Raw genomic sequence first — 18,835 nt, 5'->3', positions numbered from 1 at the left:
TTTATCCATGGTAGGGTAAGTTGGGCTCTTGTGCTACTGTGTTATCATTAATGCAATTAGCAAGTATTAATTTGTGATTACTGGAATAAACTGTGGTGTTTAAGTGTGTTAAGAGTCATTGAAAGCAATTGTGTTGCACAGATCTGAACCCAGAATTTGATCTACAAAACCAGACTTTCCCTTTCCCTTGAGAGGTTTGGAGGAAAAATGACACCTAGCTTGAGGTTTCAAATGCTAACCTGAAACTTTTGCTTATTTCTGTATCTTGCAGGTTCAGTCTGGCTTTTTAGTTTTCAAGTTGAGAAATCGATAGTAGTGGTTTTTGTAGAGGCAAAGTCTTGTAGTCATATTGTATTCTGTTGTATCAGAACTGCGTTGTGGTTTTTTTCAGTGTAGGGTTGTTTGTTTGTTTTTCTTTTAAAGCTGAAGTAGAAATACTTCAGTTGAGTAGATTTTCCTCTGGAAACTACTATTTAGCCTGGTTTGCAAAGGAGAGAGGTAATTGTGTTCTTCCTTTTTCTAAACTTTCATTAATCTCCTGTTGCTGGAGCTGCTGAATCTGGTGGTAAATTCTAATGAGATTTTCAAAAGAGGTCTTAAAATAACTGAATTTTGTGAAGTTTTATGTCTGAGCAGAGGAGAGAGATATTCAAATTGCTGCCCACAAGGAAAAAGCAGGAAGAACTTGTTAGTTGCGTTTGCTCAGCTGGCTGCTTCTGCTGGCACATGCATCCTTCCAAAGTGGACACAACATTTTTTGCCTAGCGCGTGTGTGATAGGAAGAGTAAGGGAATATTGCAATCAGGAGAGGAGCTGCAGGGGAAGAAAGGAAGATAAATAATCACTTAAGGTCATATTTATCTTCAGAGTACTATCACCTGGCTTAGCATTGTCCAAAATTCATTAGTCTTAGACTGTAGGAGCCTGGCAAGGTTAATCTATTGGTTTCTTCAAGACAGTTTTACCTTTCTCTCTTCACTTGAAGTTTCAAGCAGTGCTTCAGTCTGGGTAAGCCTTTGTCATTTCTTCCCCCTGCCCTTGGTTTAAAATCAGAATTATGGCTGTGGAGGTTCTGTCACTTCCTGTATTAAATAAAGCCTCTCAAAGCAAAGGAATCCAAACTTTAAAAACAAAATAAAAATTGTTTATGTTTTAAATAGTACTGTGGAGGGAGGGTGCTACCTTATACGCTAGCAGAATACAGTATGTTTGTCACGTTAGTCTTTGGTTAAAAAGTGTTAATTTTTCTTTTCAGCCAGCAGCTGCAACAGCTAGCGTTACTACAGTTACTGCTGTAAAGCCTTCGAGTACTGGAACACCTGTAAAACTTCCAGTTACAGGACCACCTGCACAAGCTATCTCCCAAAAGGCAGTCTCTGTGAAAGCAGAGGGCACAACAGTAGCACAGACCAGCGCTTCTACAGTAAGGAAAAAAAAAAGTTTTTAATTAAAAATTAACATTCTCTATATTCATCAGAGGTTGGAGAGCCAATGCAACATCTAACAGTCCTCTCTTTATTTCCACGCTAGGAGATGCTAGAGAATGTGAAGAAATGCAAGAATTTTCTTGCTACATTAATAAAACTGGCATCTAGCGGACCTCAAGCCCCTGAGATGGGGCAGAATGTGAAGAATCTGGTGCAAAATCTATTGGTGAGACTTTTTTTTAAGCAAAGTCTGCATCATTTTTGACATTGACTTAATCATAGTTTTGTTCCTTGTCACTTTTTTTTTTTAAACAGCTGAAAAGTTTGATTTGTGGCAGAGTACGTCTGACCTTTTTCAAGTCTTACATTATAACTTATTTTATCTGTATCCCATGTTGTATTTTTCCCCCCAACATTCCTGTTTCAGCTTGTGCACAAGGTAAGTGACAGCAGGAGGAGCTGATAGTGATAACACAGCTTCTGGGTCTGAGCTGCTTTTTTTTTTCATGTTAGTGTAGTTTTGAGCCCTCAGTGGCAAGGGTATTACTGTGGAGGTTGTAGTGCAGCACTAAGTCCATGCCACTGCTTTACTCCGAGGCAGAACTGACTTACAGGTTGACAGTGAAGCTCCAGTGGAACAAGCATGACATTATCTATGTCTTTAGACAATGGGATGGAGAAAATAACGTTGTGGCTGCCAACCTCTCTCTCTCCTCGCAGGTGGCTTCCGTATGCTGTTTTGTGCTGTACCCCAGCACAGCTGGGTTTTCTTGGTAACGATTTCTCCTGCCACTTCTTGTCTTGGCATTTGACCGCTGCTGCTGTTTTGTTGTTCCACTGTAGCAGAAGGCTGTGGGCTGATGGAGGGGGATGGCTTTGCTAGTGGTACCAAAGGACTTCTCAGTCTAGAAAAGTGTGGTGTAGACAGAGGTCTAATTTAAGAGAGCAGATTGTTGGAGGATGTAGCCTTGCAAAAATTTGGTTCCTCTGTCTCTGTGTCCCTGCTGGACTATATACCTTGCTTCTATAGGAAAATGCTAGAATTGTTCCTTCTTGTGCTTACAGTACTCTTTATTATTATTTTTTTTTAAGAACAGTTGTTGCCCAACATTAATACATCATTAACTGTGCACTTGTTTGCTTTTTGTAGTATTTTAAAAATGCTGTTCTTCTGCCATTCAGTACATGTATAAGATTTAAATGTGAAATAAATTGTTTCATGTGTATGAGGGAAATGAGTAAATGACAGCTGTGAAGTAAAATGGTCCTTAAGGCAGCATCTCATGAAGTGGGTGTCAAGCGCAGTGTATGTACTGAGATGTAGTGTACCAAATGCCTGCATCTGTATCAGTGAGACCTCGGTGACCTGTATCCACAGCTCAGTGAGACTTAACAGGCAGTGGATCAAATGACTAAATAGGAGAGCTGCTGTAAGTTACGTTTGTTTGTGGATATATAGGCCTTAAAACCCCTGCTCTGGTCATGTAGCTCCTTGTAATGGATGTTCTGGAGGAGAATATGGGCGAGAGGAGTAATTTCTCTGTGGAGACAGAGATTGGTGCTGGGGGTCCCTTCTCCTTCTGTGTGTGTACCTTCTTAGAGGAGGTAATGTTCTTGGTGACTCTGTGGCAGGGTCTCACTTGGGAGGGTGAGAACGGGCAGCAGCGTCTGGGGCTATCCACCGCCTTAGCCCTGTCGTGGTGGCACTGAAGTAGCGAGTGAGGGGGGCATCTCAGAAGTCTGCTGCAGCTTCCTAACCCTCCCAAGCCCTTGAGTCAGGTGTTTGTGTTGGGACAGAGCATTGAGAAAGGAGACTGTATGCTGCAAGCCAGAGGACTGTTACCAAAGCCGTATGCAGAAGGGATGCTCAGTTTCTCCAGCTTTTGAAAGGCGATGTTAAGTGTTCTGCTTTCTTATGCTATGTATGCATTAGGCTAGAATTGTCTTACAAAAACTACTAAGTTGTCTTTTGTCTCCAGTCTCTTTAAATTCATCTTTATGCAGATAAACAACCTTTACAGAATAAAAGTACTTGGGATGGATTTTAAATATTTCTGCGTAACAATGAGGTACTCATCCGCTACTCAGTGCTACTTATAAACTTGTTTCTATCAGCTCACTTCAGTGAGGTGTTTGAACAAGTATCCTTAAGTGTGTTACCTGCCTGGAGTTTAAGAAAGTAATTTAATTTTATAATACTGTATCTAAATTACAAGGTCATTCTGTCCTAAAACCTGCTGTTTGAAATTGTAAGAGGAAGAAAAATTTGAGTATTGACATTGAGCAATTCCATGATAATGTAAATTTCCATGAATTTTTGATACACCTGGAAAAAAAGCCACGTAGATTTATAGTTATAATTTACTATTGTAATTATACTTTCCTCTTAGGAAGCAAAAATTGAACCAGAAGAATTTACAAAAAAACTATACATAGAGCTCAAGTCGTCTCCGCAACCGTATTTAGTTCCTTTTCTCAAGGTAAGTGTCTGACTGTGGTATTCAGTGAGGGGAGAGAGGAGGACCATAAAAGGAAAGGAGAAAGGCACAGCATTCAGTTGAGAAAATGGTGTTTAACCTAGCCCTGTTTGACTGTTGCTCTCAGAAAGACAATTTTTGGGGGGAGGGAGGAGTAATTTATGCTGCGTTCTTAAATACGAGAGTAATTACCCTCTAGTCGTTAGTGGAGACTAATGTTTTGGACACTGGTGCATCTACAGTAGAGCAGCTATACAAAGGTGACCTCTTATTTTTTCATCAAAACTATAGCTATTCTGAGTTCTAATACAGAAGGCTGACAACAGTGGCTGTGCACAGCTCATGCAGTATTTAAGCTTACAGAATCTACGTCAAGCTAGTATTCGTCTGTCTGCTGGTTTGTGTTTAACTGGAGGCAGAAAAATTCCCCACCCCTTTCTGCAGAAAGGGTCTGACAGGACTGCTGCAGCTTAGGAGAAGTAACCCAGGACAACTCTACCTCCATTCAAGCTAATAATCACAAATTAAAAAATGCTCTCTTAACACTTTTCTATCATATGATAGAATAATATGAACAAAATAAAAATGAACACCTTTGTTGTACAGCAGGCATTAAATCCCAGTGAAAACATGGAAAACTTGGTTACATTGACTTAATTGCAATGTACACAGTATATTCTTAGGCTTGCTAGATCTGTACTTTTCCGTGGCATTTGTTATAGGCATGGTGGAGAATCAAGGAAGCATAGTTTAGTGGTAAAGCTGGCACAGAGGTTTTCTGGAGTTTTTCCTTCCTTAGTATTTGACAGCACATGTAACAACGCGTGAAATAATGTTGATATTATTTTAGATGGCTGGTGTTAATCTGTTCAAGTGTGGGGTGAATGTTTTTTGTTACAGTGGCTTTAAATGCTTTGTTACCAAGTTTGCCGTGAGTCTAGAAGACCACAGTCATCTCTGCAGGGCTTGATATAAAATTTTCATATTGGTCACTTATTTATTCTCCCGTTTAATTCCCTGGAGGCTTCTTAAAAGCCCATGCAAGAACAAGAAAAACAAACAGCTCAGAGTATGGGCTTTCCTGCATGCAGTGCAGCCCTGGCTGCAGAGGGACTGGGCTGTGAGTGCAGTGTGACTGGCAGAGGTTTCCTATGGGTTGCGTGGACTCTCGGCAGAGCTCTACTAACTGCCAGGGCAAGTTTGACCTCAGAAGTTGTGTAGTTGCCTTCTGCAGGGCCCTGGCTGATGAACCCCTCTGGCTGTGTGTGTGTGGGGCCCCAAAACAGCGCAGGTGAACCTCAGTGGCTCCATGCAGACCTAGCCTACATCTGGTACAGCTAGATTTCATCAATGAGCCCTGACAGCCCTGGACTTGCTCATGCAGACGAGATGAGCCAAGGAGCGGCCTTGGAGCACTTGCGAATGCTTCTACCCCTTTGGGTCCCCCAAGGATTTATTAGCTCAGGCGCAGCACTGTCCTCCTGCGCTTGCAGAAGTGCTCGGCCCAAGTTACTAAGCCATCCCACGATGTGGAGAGCTGCTACATGGGGTGCCCAGACCTCGAGGCAGTTCCACAGGAGTTAAATTGGGTTCATCAGCTTGGGTAAGACCCTGACCCATCACAGCAGAGCTGTTGCATGTTTCTCCTGTGGCTTGCTGGCAGGTACTGGTATCATCTAGGCTTTCTGGGCAGTTTCCATACCCTATAATCCTTGACAAGGTCCTCTTTCCCTGTTACATGCTATATTAACAAAGAAATACGGCAGCTTCAGAAACATTGATTAGACATTGTCATGGTCAAAGTTAGCTGGCTTTGTAGTGTTACCCATCCTTTAAAACATCTTGCCCCCTGATTGCTTTTTTCTGAAATACCTTAGGGATGTGTTGATACACGCCAGTTAGCTCTGGTCTGTAACTGAGCAGCTGGGACAGGACTGAGTGCCAAATGGAAGCTGACTTCAGGAGCACTTCTCTAAGGTGCTACAAGATTCGGTGCTGGCCTTGTTTGAGGAGAAATGCTTGCAGCTCGAGTCTGGAAAGAAATGTAGTACAGCTTGTTGCCAATTCACTTTTCGCTAGTGAAGTGGAATTTTAGGGAGGACTCTCTGGAGTTGTCTCTTATCTTTAAGTGCAGGTTGTTGATGAAGTGGTTGCATTTGGTTTTTTGTCTGTTCCAACAGGTGGAAAAGTACAGTGACTTTGGCTGTAAAGCCTGCTTGATTTTTCTAACCTGTGCTGGATGCTTTTTGGAAATAAATTGCATCAGAAGCATGAGGAAAGCTGAGCAGCCTTTTTAATGTTCACTTTGTTTTCTTTTTAGATAGGTGTGCCACAGAGGGTCTAGATGTCCAAACAATTTGTTCACTTGGTATATTAGCCTGTGAGACAACATGTCCCTTTTGCATGAAGCCCAGAGCAACAGCACTGTGCTGGAGACTCTTACAGACTTCAAAAACTTAGGGGGAAGAAAAAAGGTTTGTGAGAATATACACATAGCTGCAGAACTGATTTCCCCTGGTTCTGAGCCATAACAGATTGTAAATAGTCAGGGAGAAAAATCTGTAGAGGGCTTGAAGATTATTCTGTCCATTAACCTTCTCAAACACAGCTGTAGTAAAAATGAGATGTTGCCAGATACCTTTACTAACGTTCTCTTGTTGCAGAGAACTATCTGGCTTAAGTTGTGCTGCTGCAGCTATACAGGCATTATTAAAGTGGTATCCCCCCCTAGCGTAGATACAGCTGTATTGGTATAGAAATGCTCATCTCTTCCGAGCTTGTTTCTGACTTTATTGGATAATTTGTAGTTCTCTGTCAGGCAGGCTCCATGGAATAAACACAGCTGTTACAATATAGTAGGGTTTTTTGGCAAAACAAAATTTTTTGAGGTAATAAAACAGTGAAAATGGTCTTTTTCAAGAACACAAATTTCAAATTGAAAAATCTAAACAAAAGAAGAAAGAGAGGGGTGAGTTTACCTATAGATGGAGTTTGCCATGTGCAGTGAAGCCATGGTGACTGTTGACCTTTGCTCGGTCTGTGTTGGTGATTCTTATGGTCTTCACTGAGCAGTATCGTCATCAATTTAAGGGTGCCTGAATTCTAGCAAAACTTGTTTCGAATAAGCAGTTTATTGTCTCATGAAAAATTAAATTGGAAGATGAGGAAGAAGATTCAGTTGCTAATGTATCAGTATTGTGGAAAACTCTGCTGGTGTTATATCCAGTGTTTTTTCGTTTTTCTTCTAGAAAAGCATGCTTGCTTTACGGCAGCTAATGCCCAATGCTCAGAGCTTTATCCAGCAGTGTATGCAGCAGCCAGCTCCAACCCAAGAAGCTGTTTCAACTTGCACCTCTGCAGCCCCTGCTCCTTCAATAGCAGTGACAACCTCAGCTATAGCAACAACTTCTATTCCAGTTACGAACCCAGCGTCTGCCTCTGTAACAGTCACAGCTACTCCGGTTATAAAACCGGCCCTTGCCAGCGTGTTGGCAACAACTTCTCTACAGACTGTGAAGCCCAAGCCTGTTCCTTCCTCTACAGTGGTGACAGCATCTCTTCGTCCTGCAGCTTCAGTCCTTACCACGACGATAACAACATCAGGGCTGACTGCTATCCATACTGTCAAGCCAGTCTTCACCTCTGCGGTAGCAACGTCCTCTCTCCAGTCTGCAAAGCCACTACTGGTCTCTACAGCAGCATCTTCAGCAGTAACCCCTATCCAGCCTCTGAAACCAGTTATTGGAACCCCAGTCAGTATTAAAATCTCACAGCCAAACTCTGTGGTTGCTCAGTCAGTGGGTACTCAGCAGGTGGTTAAAGTGAAACAGTTGGTAAGATGAATTTCTCAGCTTCTCTGTAACCAGGCTTCTTTACTTTGACTCTTACCATTTTGTAAAGAGGATACCAGTTTGGATCTTACCTCTTAATGTGTGGTTTTTTGTTTTGTTTTGTGTTTGTTTTTTTTTAACATATGAAGCTAGTCTGTCATAAGTCAATCAGTTATGTTTGTCATACTTCGGGATTTTGAGCCCTTGCTGAACCGGTGAATCAACAGCTAAGCTGTAAGCTCAGTCTCTTGCAAGGCATGCTGACCGCCGTTCAACCAGACTGAACATCCAGCTTGAGACACAAGGGAACATGAGTTCTGACCCCTGATATGCATGCCACCAGGCTAGGTTGGCATCTGGAAGAAAAGGCAGGAAACAGAAATTGCTCATGGGATGCTTATATTAATTACTGTTAGATGCCTTGTTAGGGCTGTGCTTGAGCTAGCCACCAGGGATTCCAGTATGTCTACCTTGGTAGTTCCTACCCTGGATACTTTGCAGGCACAGGTGGTTTGATGATGTTTAGTGATATGTTAACTGAAATGTACGAACTAGCTCAAGGAGCTTTTCAGAGCAGAGTTCCGACCTCCAAATTTACTAAGACATGTTAATTATGAAGTCATCCAAAAGTGAGCTTTTTCTATCAGGCCTCATTAGCTAACAAATTCCAGGAGGAATAAATGTCTTATTAAAACAATACCCTCAGAAGCAATGTGTTAACATTTTTTTTTTTCTTGGCACAGGTTAACTTCTTGCTAATGTTAATTTTAAATACCAACAAACTGTGGATTGCAGGTATACCCAAAAGAGCAACGTTGTGAAATACATTAAGTTTGGTTTATGGGTGTTTGAGATACTGAGTAATATGCTGTCTGACTGGTCTACCTGCAAATAACATTCTCAAGTATTTTGAGAGAATAGTCTACCTTTGGCAGATCAAGAACTTGATTACTGAATCGAGGACTTCCTTCTAAAGATTTTTCCTTAAAAAGAGGGGAAAACATTAGACTTCCTATGAAGCTAGATTTACTTTCCACATGTATAGTAGGTCATCTAGTATGTGAATTTCCTTTGTAGTTTGTTTATTGAGTATACTTGATTTAACAGTATTCACCCCCCTAAAATGTTTTGCTTTTTTTAAGTTTTCTTCCTTTCAAAGTGCATAAGGTGGATGTAATACAAGAATCCTGCATTCTAAATTAATGAGCTTACGCTACCAGCTTTTCACCTTTTCAGACTTGCTTAAAAAGAACAAAGTACTCAACTGTATGGAGGGGATGGGCATCCTTTTTATGAGTGGGTTTGTTTAAAAACAGTTATCAAGCATATGCACTATCAGTCTTTGATGATAGCAGCTAAAGCCAAATTGGAAAAGGAATTGGTACCCTTACTGTCTTTAAGGACTAAATTTGAGATTCCAGCCAGAAGAAAATGAGGGTTTCTTAGGTTGTAGAAGGGCTGGAGAGCAGTTTGTTGGCTACACAGCAAGCCATGTAATCCAGGGGAAAGGTTGGCCATCTGTACAAATAGACGAGGAAGCTTAACTGTACACTAGGGAGTCGAAACACTTCTTGAATGTGATATTGGTGAACTCAAGAAATGACTTCTGCCTCCTCTGCTACTGCTGTGTGGCAGCCTATTGCAATTGCTTTTCTTCACTGTGCCTTACGTGCATTGAATTGCATACAAAACACGTTTTTATCCTCATTTGGGTAGATCCCAGGCACAGTGATTAAAAGACTTGCTCTTCAAAATACCTTTTTAATTTTGTTCTCTTAGTTGAAGGGCTGAGTTGACCACTTCACAGCTTAGCCGTATCAGGAGCTTGGTGTTTGTTCAGACAACCTATTAGCACAAAGAGCAAGTTCATAGAAGCGGCTGCATCTTCTAGGGCTTCCCTAGTGCATTTCCTTGAATGGACAGAGGGTCTGTTTTCCTCCCACAAGAAAACAAATCTGGACCTCCCCTCTCTTAACAGAAGAGTGCTGCTGCCAGCTGAAAGGAAGAACGTGCCAGCTGTGCAAATCTGTCCGTACAATGCTGCCAGCAATTTTTTTCCCTTTCCAGCCCTCAGGGTTATCTGATGCCATACACTCCCCCTGCATGCCCATTTCTAATTTAGGTCTCTTGTCTTGTGCTTGGGAATGTAAAGTGGACTTTCATGTGCCAGCTCCGATGTAACGTTGGTGCTGCTTAAGAATGCAACTCTGCAGTATTTTAATATCAAAATTGTGACTAGTGTGGTGCAACATTTAACTGTCTTTTCTGTGGCATGATTATCGAAACTCGAGGTTTGAATGGTGGACACAGAGGGGCCAGTTCTTCAGGGATGCTTTTGGGGTTGATCACATGACTGTGCGGGGAGAGTTGGATGTTGGACAGGGTTCCCTCTCAGTGACTTTCTTAACACAGATTCATTTAAGGGCATTGGCACACACAGAAGTTTCATCTTACAAAGAAAGCTCATCTTGCTGTAGTATTGCTTTGTCTCTTGTTAAAGCACAATAAACGAAAATTTACATTACCAACTGCTTGCTTCCAGTGGTGAGAAAGCTGCTGTGAGACCACAACTTCATGTTAAGCATAAAGAGCAAGAATTTTTATGGTGTAGTTCCTGCAATTACCAGTGAGACATGCTCCCTGGACATTGCTAGTGGTTGACGCAAGAAGTGAAGTGCTCGTGCTGTTCCAACCACTTGTTCCTAGTGACTTGTTGTTAGTGTCAGGTCCCCTCAGAGCTGAGCTTTCTTGAGCAGAAAATCTCCTCTGTTATTTTTCAAGAGTTTTTTTTGTCCTGGATGTATGCTTTTGCATTCAGCTGGTGAGGCTTCCTTCATGAAGCAATATTGCTTGTAGTGTGTGTTGATACCTTACCATCTCTCTGCTCGTCTCTGAACTTTGCTTTATGAATGTAGAAAAGGTTCCAGTAAGGCTAATCAAAGTCTCTCTCAGGCAGCTGTCCCTGTGCTGTCAGATGGATGTTACATTGCTTTCTTTTTTTTACTTTAAGAATGTTCGTGCTTTTTATTCTGATGTCTCTGTCAACCTACTTAACGTGGCACAAAGGAACAGTCCCTTTTCTTAATTACTTCTTGCTGCTAACCGGAAGAAAAGAGGCAATAGCTCTTTCTTACAGATATTATCTATTTTTGTAATACTTTTTTTCTGGCATTAGATCCTTGTTGAAATTTCTAGGATTGTTGCCCTGTTCTGTTGCAAGTCCCAAGGACTTCCAGCTTTTGTTAGTCTAGCAGCTAGAATAGCAAACACAAACTCGGCTTTACTGCCAACACATCCTTTCTGTTTCTCGTTGATCTAGTCTCCTCAGTTACTTGACTGACTTCCCAATCTCCAGCTAGGCTGTTGATTTAACACTGGCTGTTCTTCTTGTCTGCCGCACCTTCACCTTGAATGCTTTATGTTTCCTCCTGTGCTGGTTTCAGAGTTTTGCATGCTGAAGATGAAGCATCATTCTTGCCGGTGGTAGGGAGGATCTCAAGGTGCGTATCAGTGTGGTTGCAGGTTTATCCAAGCTGGTTGGTGGTTCAGTGATTATCTGAACATATAAGTGATGCTGTTAACATTATTTCAACTTCCAGCAGATGGAAGCCGGATCTTTCAGAAAGATCAGATTGTGGTTTCATAAAAACACATTGAACCAAATGTTAGTGTGTGTACCAGCTCACGAGGCAGCCCTGCTCGTGTGAGCCTTGACTCTCTCCGCAGTCCGTCCCTGTACTCCCGTCGTTCTTTCTTCTGCATAAAAAGTTGGGAGATAGGGATCTTGTGTTTCTTCTCAGGAACTGCCTGTTCGTTGTTTTTCAAACACTGCCTTCAGCTCAGTTGTTCTATGTTAGTGCTGCTATGCTGAACCACGACACTAGTAGCAGAGTGGTATGGGGGGTGAGTGGGACATATCTTGACTATTTGATACACAAAGTACCTCTTTTTGTGAATGTGGGACACTTACCTTCATGGTGTTTACTGATAAATATGAAGTTAGATGACAGAAGGACACAGCCTAATTTCTGAAGTTTAATAAGTGTCAGTTCTTCATTTAATTAAACTTGTGCAGTGTTGCTGTGCAAGCAGTCTTTAGACTTTCTGAAGTTAGAATAAAAGACATAGAGGAGAAAAAGTGGTTTCTTTACCTTGAAAATTCCTTTGTATTAGCTTTTTGTTGCTAAAAAAGTAGGATTCAATCTGAAGGTGTTGATAATCTTGTGCTTTGGTACAAGCACATCTTTCTACTACTTGGAATGAAGAACTTTTCCAAAAGATGTATGAAAAGCTGCAGCTCACATTCTACTAGCTAGGAGGCTTAGAAATGACACTTTTAGGGATGCTGCAATTTTATTATTTTCTTGCATTTTAATAGCTACCCCTGAAGAGGAAGAATTAGTATTTATGGGCTGTGCCTTTAGGTCTGTGTTGTGATGACATCCTGCTGTCTGGTTTTGTTTCTTTCAAGAGCCTCTTTACACAAAACTATCATCCCCCTTCCTTTTTACCCTTCAGCAGTGTACTGATGATTCTGTGCGGAAGCTCTACTCGCTATAGGTGTTGCTAGTTGGTACTTCATGTTCCTGCGAACTGATGTGTTCAGTGTACTTTTGCTTAACACTTTGAAACTCAGCATCTCAATTTACAATTGATGTTGCAATTCCAAAAGTGCATTAGTAACTTTATAGTGTATACTCTTAATTCTTGGCAGGAAAAGGATTTCACGCAAGATTTCAAACTGTTTGTTTTGGTGTTCTCTCTTTTTAACTATGTGTATGTGACAGTTGCCCTTTTGAACTTGTTGCCAGGCAGACTCAATATTCAATTGTTAGTCTGTTAAGCAAGACTTACAGAGAGGAAAGCCTCTTAGTGTAATGTATTGTGTAATCCTCATTGAAACTTGTATAATACAGTTATCAATGGAGAGTAGGGGTGAAGTGTCCCGAAGAGCTTGCTGAATGAGCTGGAGCTTAAAGCTCACCACCAAGTTGTTAAGATTTTGTTTCTTGTCATGAAGTAAAAAAAAAAAAAAAAAAAAAAAAAAAATTTCTGTGCATGTTTACTTTAAACTGAAAGCTAGACATGCATGCATGCCTAGTGGCACTTCTGGCTGGCTGAACACATTGATGCTGTTTACTTCTCTCTATGTTTAGCTGTTCTTGATATTGGATATTCCACTTCCAGGTAGTCCAGCAACCATCAGGAACCATTGTAAAGCAAGTATCCACACTCCCACAACCCTCAACGCTGACCCTACAGACATCTGCTGAGAAAAGGATGCCGCTGAATACACTTGTTCAAACTAACCAATTTCCTGCAGGTACAGTGTAACCTCTTTAATGGAGGAGGGAGAGGACTGCTGAGGTATAGAAATGAGTGCAGGCTGTTGGTAGATTGTAGGAGTTGTAGTGAATTGATGGTGGTTGTCTGTCAGGAGCAGCCAGCTCTGTGCGATAAGTTAAACATTTTTACTGCCTGCTTGGAGTTCTGATAAGAAACTCAGTGCCATGTCTACTTCTAGCACCTGTTAAAAGCATGTCAATCAAATATTTATACTTGTTAAAATACTGTGAGTAAGCTCCTTGCAGTAAACTTCCTTTAAACCGTGATGCTTTTGAGAATCTCTTCGTGAGACTTTGCTTTTTTTCCTTTAACAGGTCCAGGTCGATGCATGATGTGAGTTTGTCTCAGCCAGCCAGTTTTCACTAAAACCTTTCACTGGTCAGCATAGTGGAAGGTGTTTGCTGAGAGCGTGTAGGGGTTTTGTCCATACAGTACATGCAGAATGTAAGACTCTAGAGTATCTGGTTTCCAAATGGACCTAATTAGTTGTTACTGAGTCTGCAGTAGCATTTGCTAGAAGTATGAACTGATTAAACAGTTGTCTTAGCGTTTTGCTTTCTGCTATGTCATGTTCTTTATTTTGTTTTAGGTTCCATTCTGAAACAAATTACCCTGCCAGGACATAAAATTCTGTCGCTTCAAACATCTCCTGTTCAGAAAGCTAAAATAAAAGAGAATGGAGCAACATCCTTCAGGTAACAATAAACAATATCAGAAGTTTACTGTAGGAAGGAACAGACAGCAAGTATGGAAGTGGGAACAGAGCCCAAATAAAAGCAACTTTCTTTAGCAACTTGTTTATGATAGGTAGTTTTTGGCACAGGGGAACCTAAAAGTTTTGACCTCATAGCAGATGTTAATTATTCTTAATATAAGAAAACTGGCCTGATGAGGTTGGGTTTTCATCGTGCTGTCACAAGAGTAATTATACAAACAGTGTGCATTAGTTTTTCACTTGTTGATCTCCATTCTGTGAGTACTATTAACTAATCTAAAGCAAAGTCAGATACAACCTCTTGTTTTTTACAGACCTCCAGATAGTATTGAACTGTTACTTGGACTGACTAGTAACAACCTGTCTAAAGCTCTGTGCTGGATTACGAAATCTTTTATTAGCTCCTCTTATGAGCTTCCTCCTGTATGTAAAGGTGAAAGTCTTTGACTACACCTCTAATTATGGCTTCTGGCGTATTCTCTAGGCTTTTAGTTCTGTTAACTGATTAACTTGTCAAAAGCAGAATTTTAATTTATTTTTTTATATCCGAAATACGGTGTTGAAACAGAGGTACAGACTGCCGTAAGCATTATTGGTCTTAAAACCTTAAGGCAAGCTTGAAGTTACTCTACCAGGGATAAAAGCAGACATAACAGCTTTCTCTTGTTGACCAGTTGACTTCTCATCTCTTGAAAGCTACAGCTTTGTGTGCACTGATATAGACAGAGAGCTGTTGTTTTTTACAGTAACATACAGTGTACACTGAACACTTAAAACATTGGTAGCCAGAAGTTAAAATAAAAAGCTGATGTTAAAGCAGTAGCTCTGTTCAGCTCCCTCAAGCTGTTATGACATATACTTCGGAATATAATTTGTGATGTAATTTTGCGTAGTGGTATTTGCAAAAATCACTTCATAAATATCATTAAAAAAACACCAACAAAAGAAACAAACAAACAAAAAAAAAACCAAAACAACCTACAGAAAAGCCTAGAAATTTTTTTTCTGTGATCTTCCAATCAGAATATATCAACTGTCTTACATGAAAAAGTTTGAGTTCTTGAAGTTCCTTCGCTGAATTAAGTTCTTAGTGTAGGCAAAACTCTGTGTCTACAGTGTGATCCAAGATGGATTTCTGTTCCTACTTTTCAAAGTAGTGTAATGAGAATTCAGACTTGAAATCTCTAGCTCACCTTAAATTTTTCTAGTAAGTCTCTTCTCTGAAGAAGTCATCTCTTTGCATACATCACTGGTGCTTCTCCTATTCCCTGTTATAACCAAACTTTCTGACTTTAAAAACTACGTGTAAGAATCTTCATATACCTGAACTGGGCAAGCATGTACCTAAACTTTTGGCTTCTCTACATGAAGCATCCACATTCTCCAAGAAGGTCGAGCACCACATAGTGTTAATCTGGACGGGGCAATAGACATTCCTTGCTCTGTTCTGTTCTAACTTTTATTATTCCCAGCACAGCTGTTTTTTCACCTGTGATCCATCAACTGGCTGATCATTTGTAAGGCAGAGAGAAGCACCATGGCCCCCTTTCAGGTTTTGTGATGAGACTCGTAATAGGCAGAGAGCATGTCTTGTAATTGAAGTGTCACATGTACGATCACATCAAACTGTGGCTTCTCATTGCAGTGTATCATCAAGCCTGACTGCCATTGTCACTAGGTTAGGTTAGGATTTGAGAATGTAATACTTGCTAAGCTGTACTTAATAAGCTGCAATTTGACCTTGTCTGCGCTTTAATAGGCTGTTTTGGTTGCTCGAGATTAGCAGTAGAAAAAATGGTGATCCCCACCCACCAGTTAAAAAAAACCCTTCTAGAAATGAGAAGATTTCAGCTAAGCATGGGCATTGCTGGCACTTGATTGCCCCATGGCATGTATTGTAAAGGGCAGTCTGTTTTAAAGGCATCAAAATTTGTATAAACTGTTCTACATACTTCTGTAAAGTACATGGTAGAGCACCCTGGAAAAAATAAGACACGCATTTGCATCTACAAATTTTTTTTTTTTTTTTGCATCCATTCTATGTAATCGAATTGTTCTCCAAAGCACATACATCTCTGACTTGTGTGTTTTGTCTGGAAGATACCAGCAATCTCAAGTAGCAGACAAACAGGAGCGAGACAGCAGAGTGGAGAACATCTGGGCAGCTCTTCCACCTGCCCCATGGTGGTGGGGAGTGCTGGTGCTTCTTGCTCCACTGGAATTCTTCTGTCCCATGTTGTTGTCCATGACGGTGCACAGAGGTTTGGGTTAAGCGTGCCTTTGTAGTCTTCCTTTTGACTGTTGTATAAAATGGAGTAAATAAAGATGGATTTAAAGGAAGACGTGTGCGTTGGTCGAACACCAGAGGGTGCCACAGACTCACTTTTCAACCAATACAGGCAAATTCATAGATGTGAGGTGCATCCGCATTGCTTGGGCCTCTTTTCCAGTGAAATATTTAGTAAAAATGTCAAACCTGACTTCATGCAGGGTAATGCTCAGAACTCTGTGTCTGTTTCCCCCCCTTATCATGATAAGCTTAAATCACTGGAGACTTATAACAGCTGGGAGAGTTTTTCTTGTTGATTTCTGGGTGTGACATGATCATGTGCAAAAAGCATTAAAGGAAGTCATGTAGAAGAGGAGATTTACAGAGGGATTGCTGAAAATGAAAGCAAGTCCGTATTCAACAGAAACGTCTGCATATATACTCTGGAATATTTTGAATTTATCACTTTAGTAGAATGATTTTTATAGTTTACTCGAAGTACATGATACCTTACTTAAAATGATTGAGGTTTGTTTGAACAGCAAGGAAGAAAGATAGTAAAAAGTAGAAACTTAACATGATTTCTGAAACTTACATTGATCTTTAGCAAGCACTACTTCTAAGGAAATGTAATGATAGTTTCTTTGGGTTAAGTAAAATAAGTGCAGCAGTGTTTTCATAGGTGCAAATTAGTCTTTCATCGAGGTTAGTTGACTCAGTGACTTAATCCAAACTTATATCCCTCACTGAAGAATTTAGAATTGGTCCTTAAAAACAGTACAGGTAGAGATGTTGACTTGCATATAAGCTCTTGTATGTGTGTACTCACAAGAGATTGTGTGCATGGAAATACTAAAGAAAATAGTAAACTGATAAAGGCTGATTTGAGAGAACTGAATCTTGTGTATGTAGAAAGGTGTATAGATGTATAGTGTAGAAGTTTACCTCCTTCTTGCTTAAGTATTTGGAGTATGTGGCCAGATTAAAAGCTAAAATGACTTACTAAAACTGCATGCTATACAGTTGTACCTGAGGTGCAAGCATCCTTACTTGCATTCCATAAACAGCTCCACAGGGGTAACATCAGGTTCCAGCACCTGCACCTCTGATAGCTTATGATGCGCGTTCTTGGTGCTAATTGTGCTGATTTTGTAATCTTCTTTATCAGCAGATCTGCAGTCACTGCGCTTTAGTGGGATTCTTGCCTCTGCCATCAGCAAAGACTTCTCTGTAGTGGTCATTAAGAAGAGGAGACTGGAGTGTACTTGTGAAGATCAGTTAGCACCCAATTAGCATGCAGTGAAGCTTCATTTACACACTTCTTGAAAGATCAGGGTCTCTGTTAGGCTGATAGAGCATGAGTATACGCTTGGAACTGCTCAGTTGCTGGCTGTAGGAGGAAGGAAGCTGTTCTAGCAGCAGTGACACTCTGACAATCCAAGGGGGTAACACTTTTCTTAGCACAGTGGATTTGGGGCACAAGCCTAGTCAGGAAGCGATGTCTAGACTTACTGAATGAAGCTGGTTTGAGAATCTGATGGGTCTTCTTTTCCTGAACAAATCACATAGAAACTGCTGTCCGTGAGGGCACACAAACAAATGGCAGGAGGAGTAAGGGAAGGCTGGACTCCTTTCCTAGTCAGGCTTCTCTCTCTAGAAGTTTGTGGGAGAAGACTTGTGCCATAGAAACCCATTGAAGCCCAAAGGAGAAAATGCATCTATAGTTTTAAGAAAAAATCCCAACACTTTCTTGTGTCTTTTGAGTATCGCTCAAACCCAACCCGCGTTGTAGTAATTTCAGCTTCTACCTGTTGCAAGTCAGAAGACAGCTTCCAAGAGATCCCATTTCACCTAAGAATGGCAAGGTTGTGACTAAACCCTGGTTCTAGAGTTATGTAGGCCACACAGTATTTTCTGAAGATGAACTTTATCAGCTCTTGCCAGTGAATACTTTTTAGGAGGGGGTGGTGTGGTTTGACTTTTTGCTTTCTTTTGTTTTCTGAATCAAAAAACTTTCAGATTGAGTGCTTGCACCTGTCTGTATTAATGATGATGACTTGTGTTCTGGTTCAAAACCCTTGAAGCCACTATTAGGGCCTTTGTCACTTTGTGATTTAAAAAAGGCTTTCTTTTGATGATCTAAACTTAATTGAAACTAACTTGGCATTTTCATTGCTAAGGTCTTGCAAAAACTTTTCCTATATAAAATTAATTCAGTATTTTAACTAAAATAATTATTTAAAAGAAAAAAAAAGCTGAGGAACACAGGCTATTTGTTTAACGTGAGCTTTGCCATGATTATAGCTAGTCTTAGTTATGTTAGCCCTTAGTACACCAAACTTGAGTTTCTATTTTGAACATGCAGACAGACCAAAGCTGCTACAGTGGAATCCAGATAACGGGGGGATGTTAAGAAGTAGAGCTCTACCACTGTTCTTCAGAAGCATAGCATCCTCCCTGCTACGTACATAAGTACTATATGGTAGTTCTGATTTAAAGGGCAAGGTGTGTTGGTGCTATATACTACTGACAAGGAGCGTTTGTATCTTATTTTTTAAGGGAACTCACTAAAAGAAAAGTGAAGATCAGGTTTGTGCTAATATGCTTGTGCTGTAAGCTTAAGTTCATAGGGTAGTCATCTCAGTTAGAAAATGGGCTTGTTTATAACTTCAGTGAGTCAGTATTCGGCTTTATTCAACACTTGGTTCTACCTGGTGAATTAGAGTTTTAGAACAAATTTCAGGCTATAAGAGCAGTGGTGCGGGGTGAGG

At 40.7% G+C, this 18,835-nt stretch overlaps 1 protein-coding gene across 3 annotated transcripts in view; it reads left to right on the top strand.

Annotated features, from left to right (window-relative positions):
* TAF4B (TATA-box binding protein associated factor 4b) overlaps positions 1 to 18,835 on the top strand; it is an 81,620-nt gene that overhangs the window by 21,753 nt on the left and 41,032 nt on the right. For all 3 annotated transcript variants that reach the window (XR_008464990.1, XR_008464991.1, XM_054192342.1), the window contains exons 4-9: positions 1,256 to 1,423; positions 1,531 to 1,653; positions 3,818 to 3,907; positions 7,153 to 7,737; positions 12,922 to 13,057; positions 13,670 to 13,775. Coding sequence is in view for 1 of the 3 variants with exons in the window: in XM_054192342.1 (XP_054048317.1) it covers positions 1,256 to 1,423; positions 1,531 to 1,653; positions 3,818 to 3,907; positions 7,153 to 7,737; positions 12,922 to 13,057; positions 13,670 to 13,775 (1,208 nt within the window). In the remaining 2 variants the exon portion in view is untranslated. The remainder of the gene's footprint in view (positions 1 to 1,255; positions 1,424 to 1,530; positions 1,654 to 3,817; positions 3,908 to 7,152; positions 7,738 to 12,921; positions 13,058 to 13,669; positions 13,776 to 18,835) is intronic.

The sequence above is a fragment of the Rissa tridactyla genome, chromosome 2 (assembly GCF_028500815.1).
Source record: "Rissa tridactyla isolate bRisTri1 chromosome 2, bRisTri1.patW.cur.20221130, whole genome shotgun sequence".
NCBI lineage: Eukaryota > Metazoa > Chordata > Aves > Charadriiformes > Laridae > Rissa > Rissa tridactyla.
The sequence above is the reverse complement of the archived record's forward strand: the minus strand, read 5'-3'. Positions and strand labels throughout refer to the sequence as shown.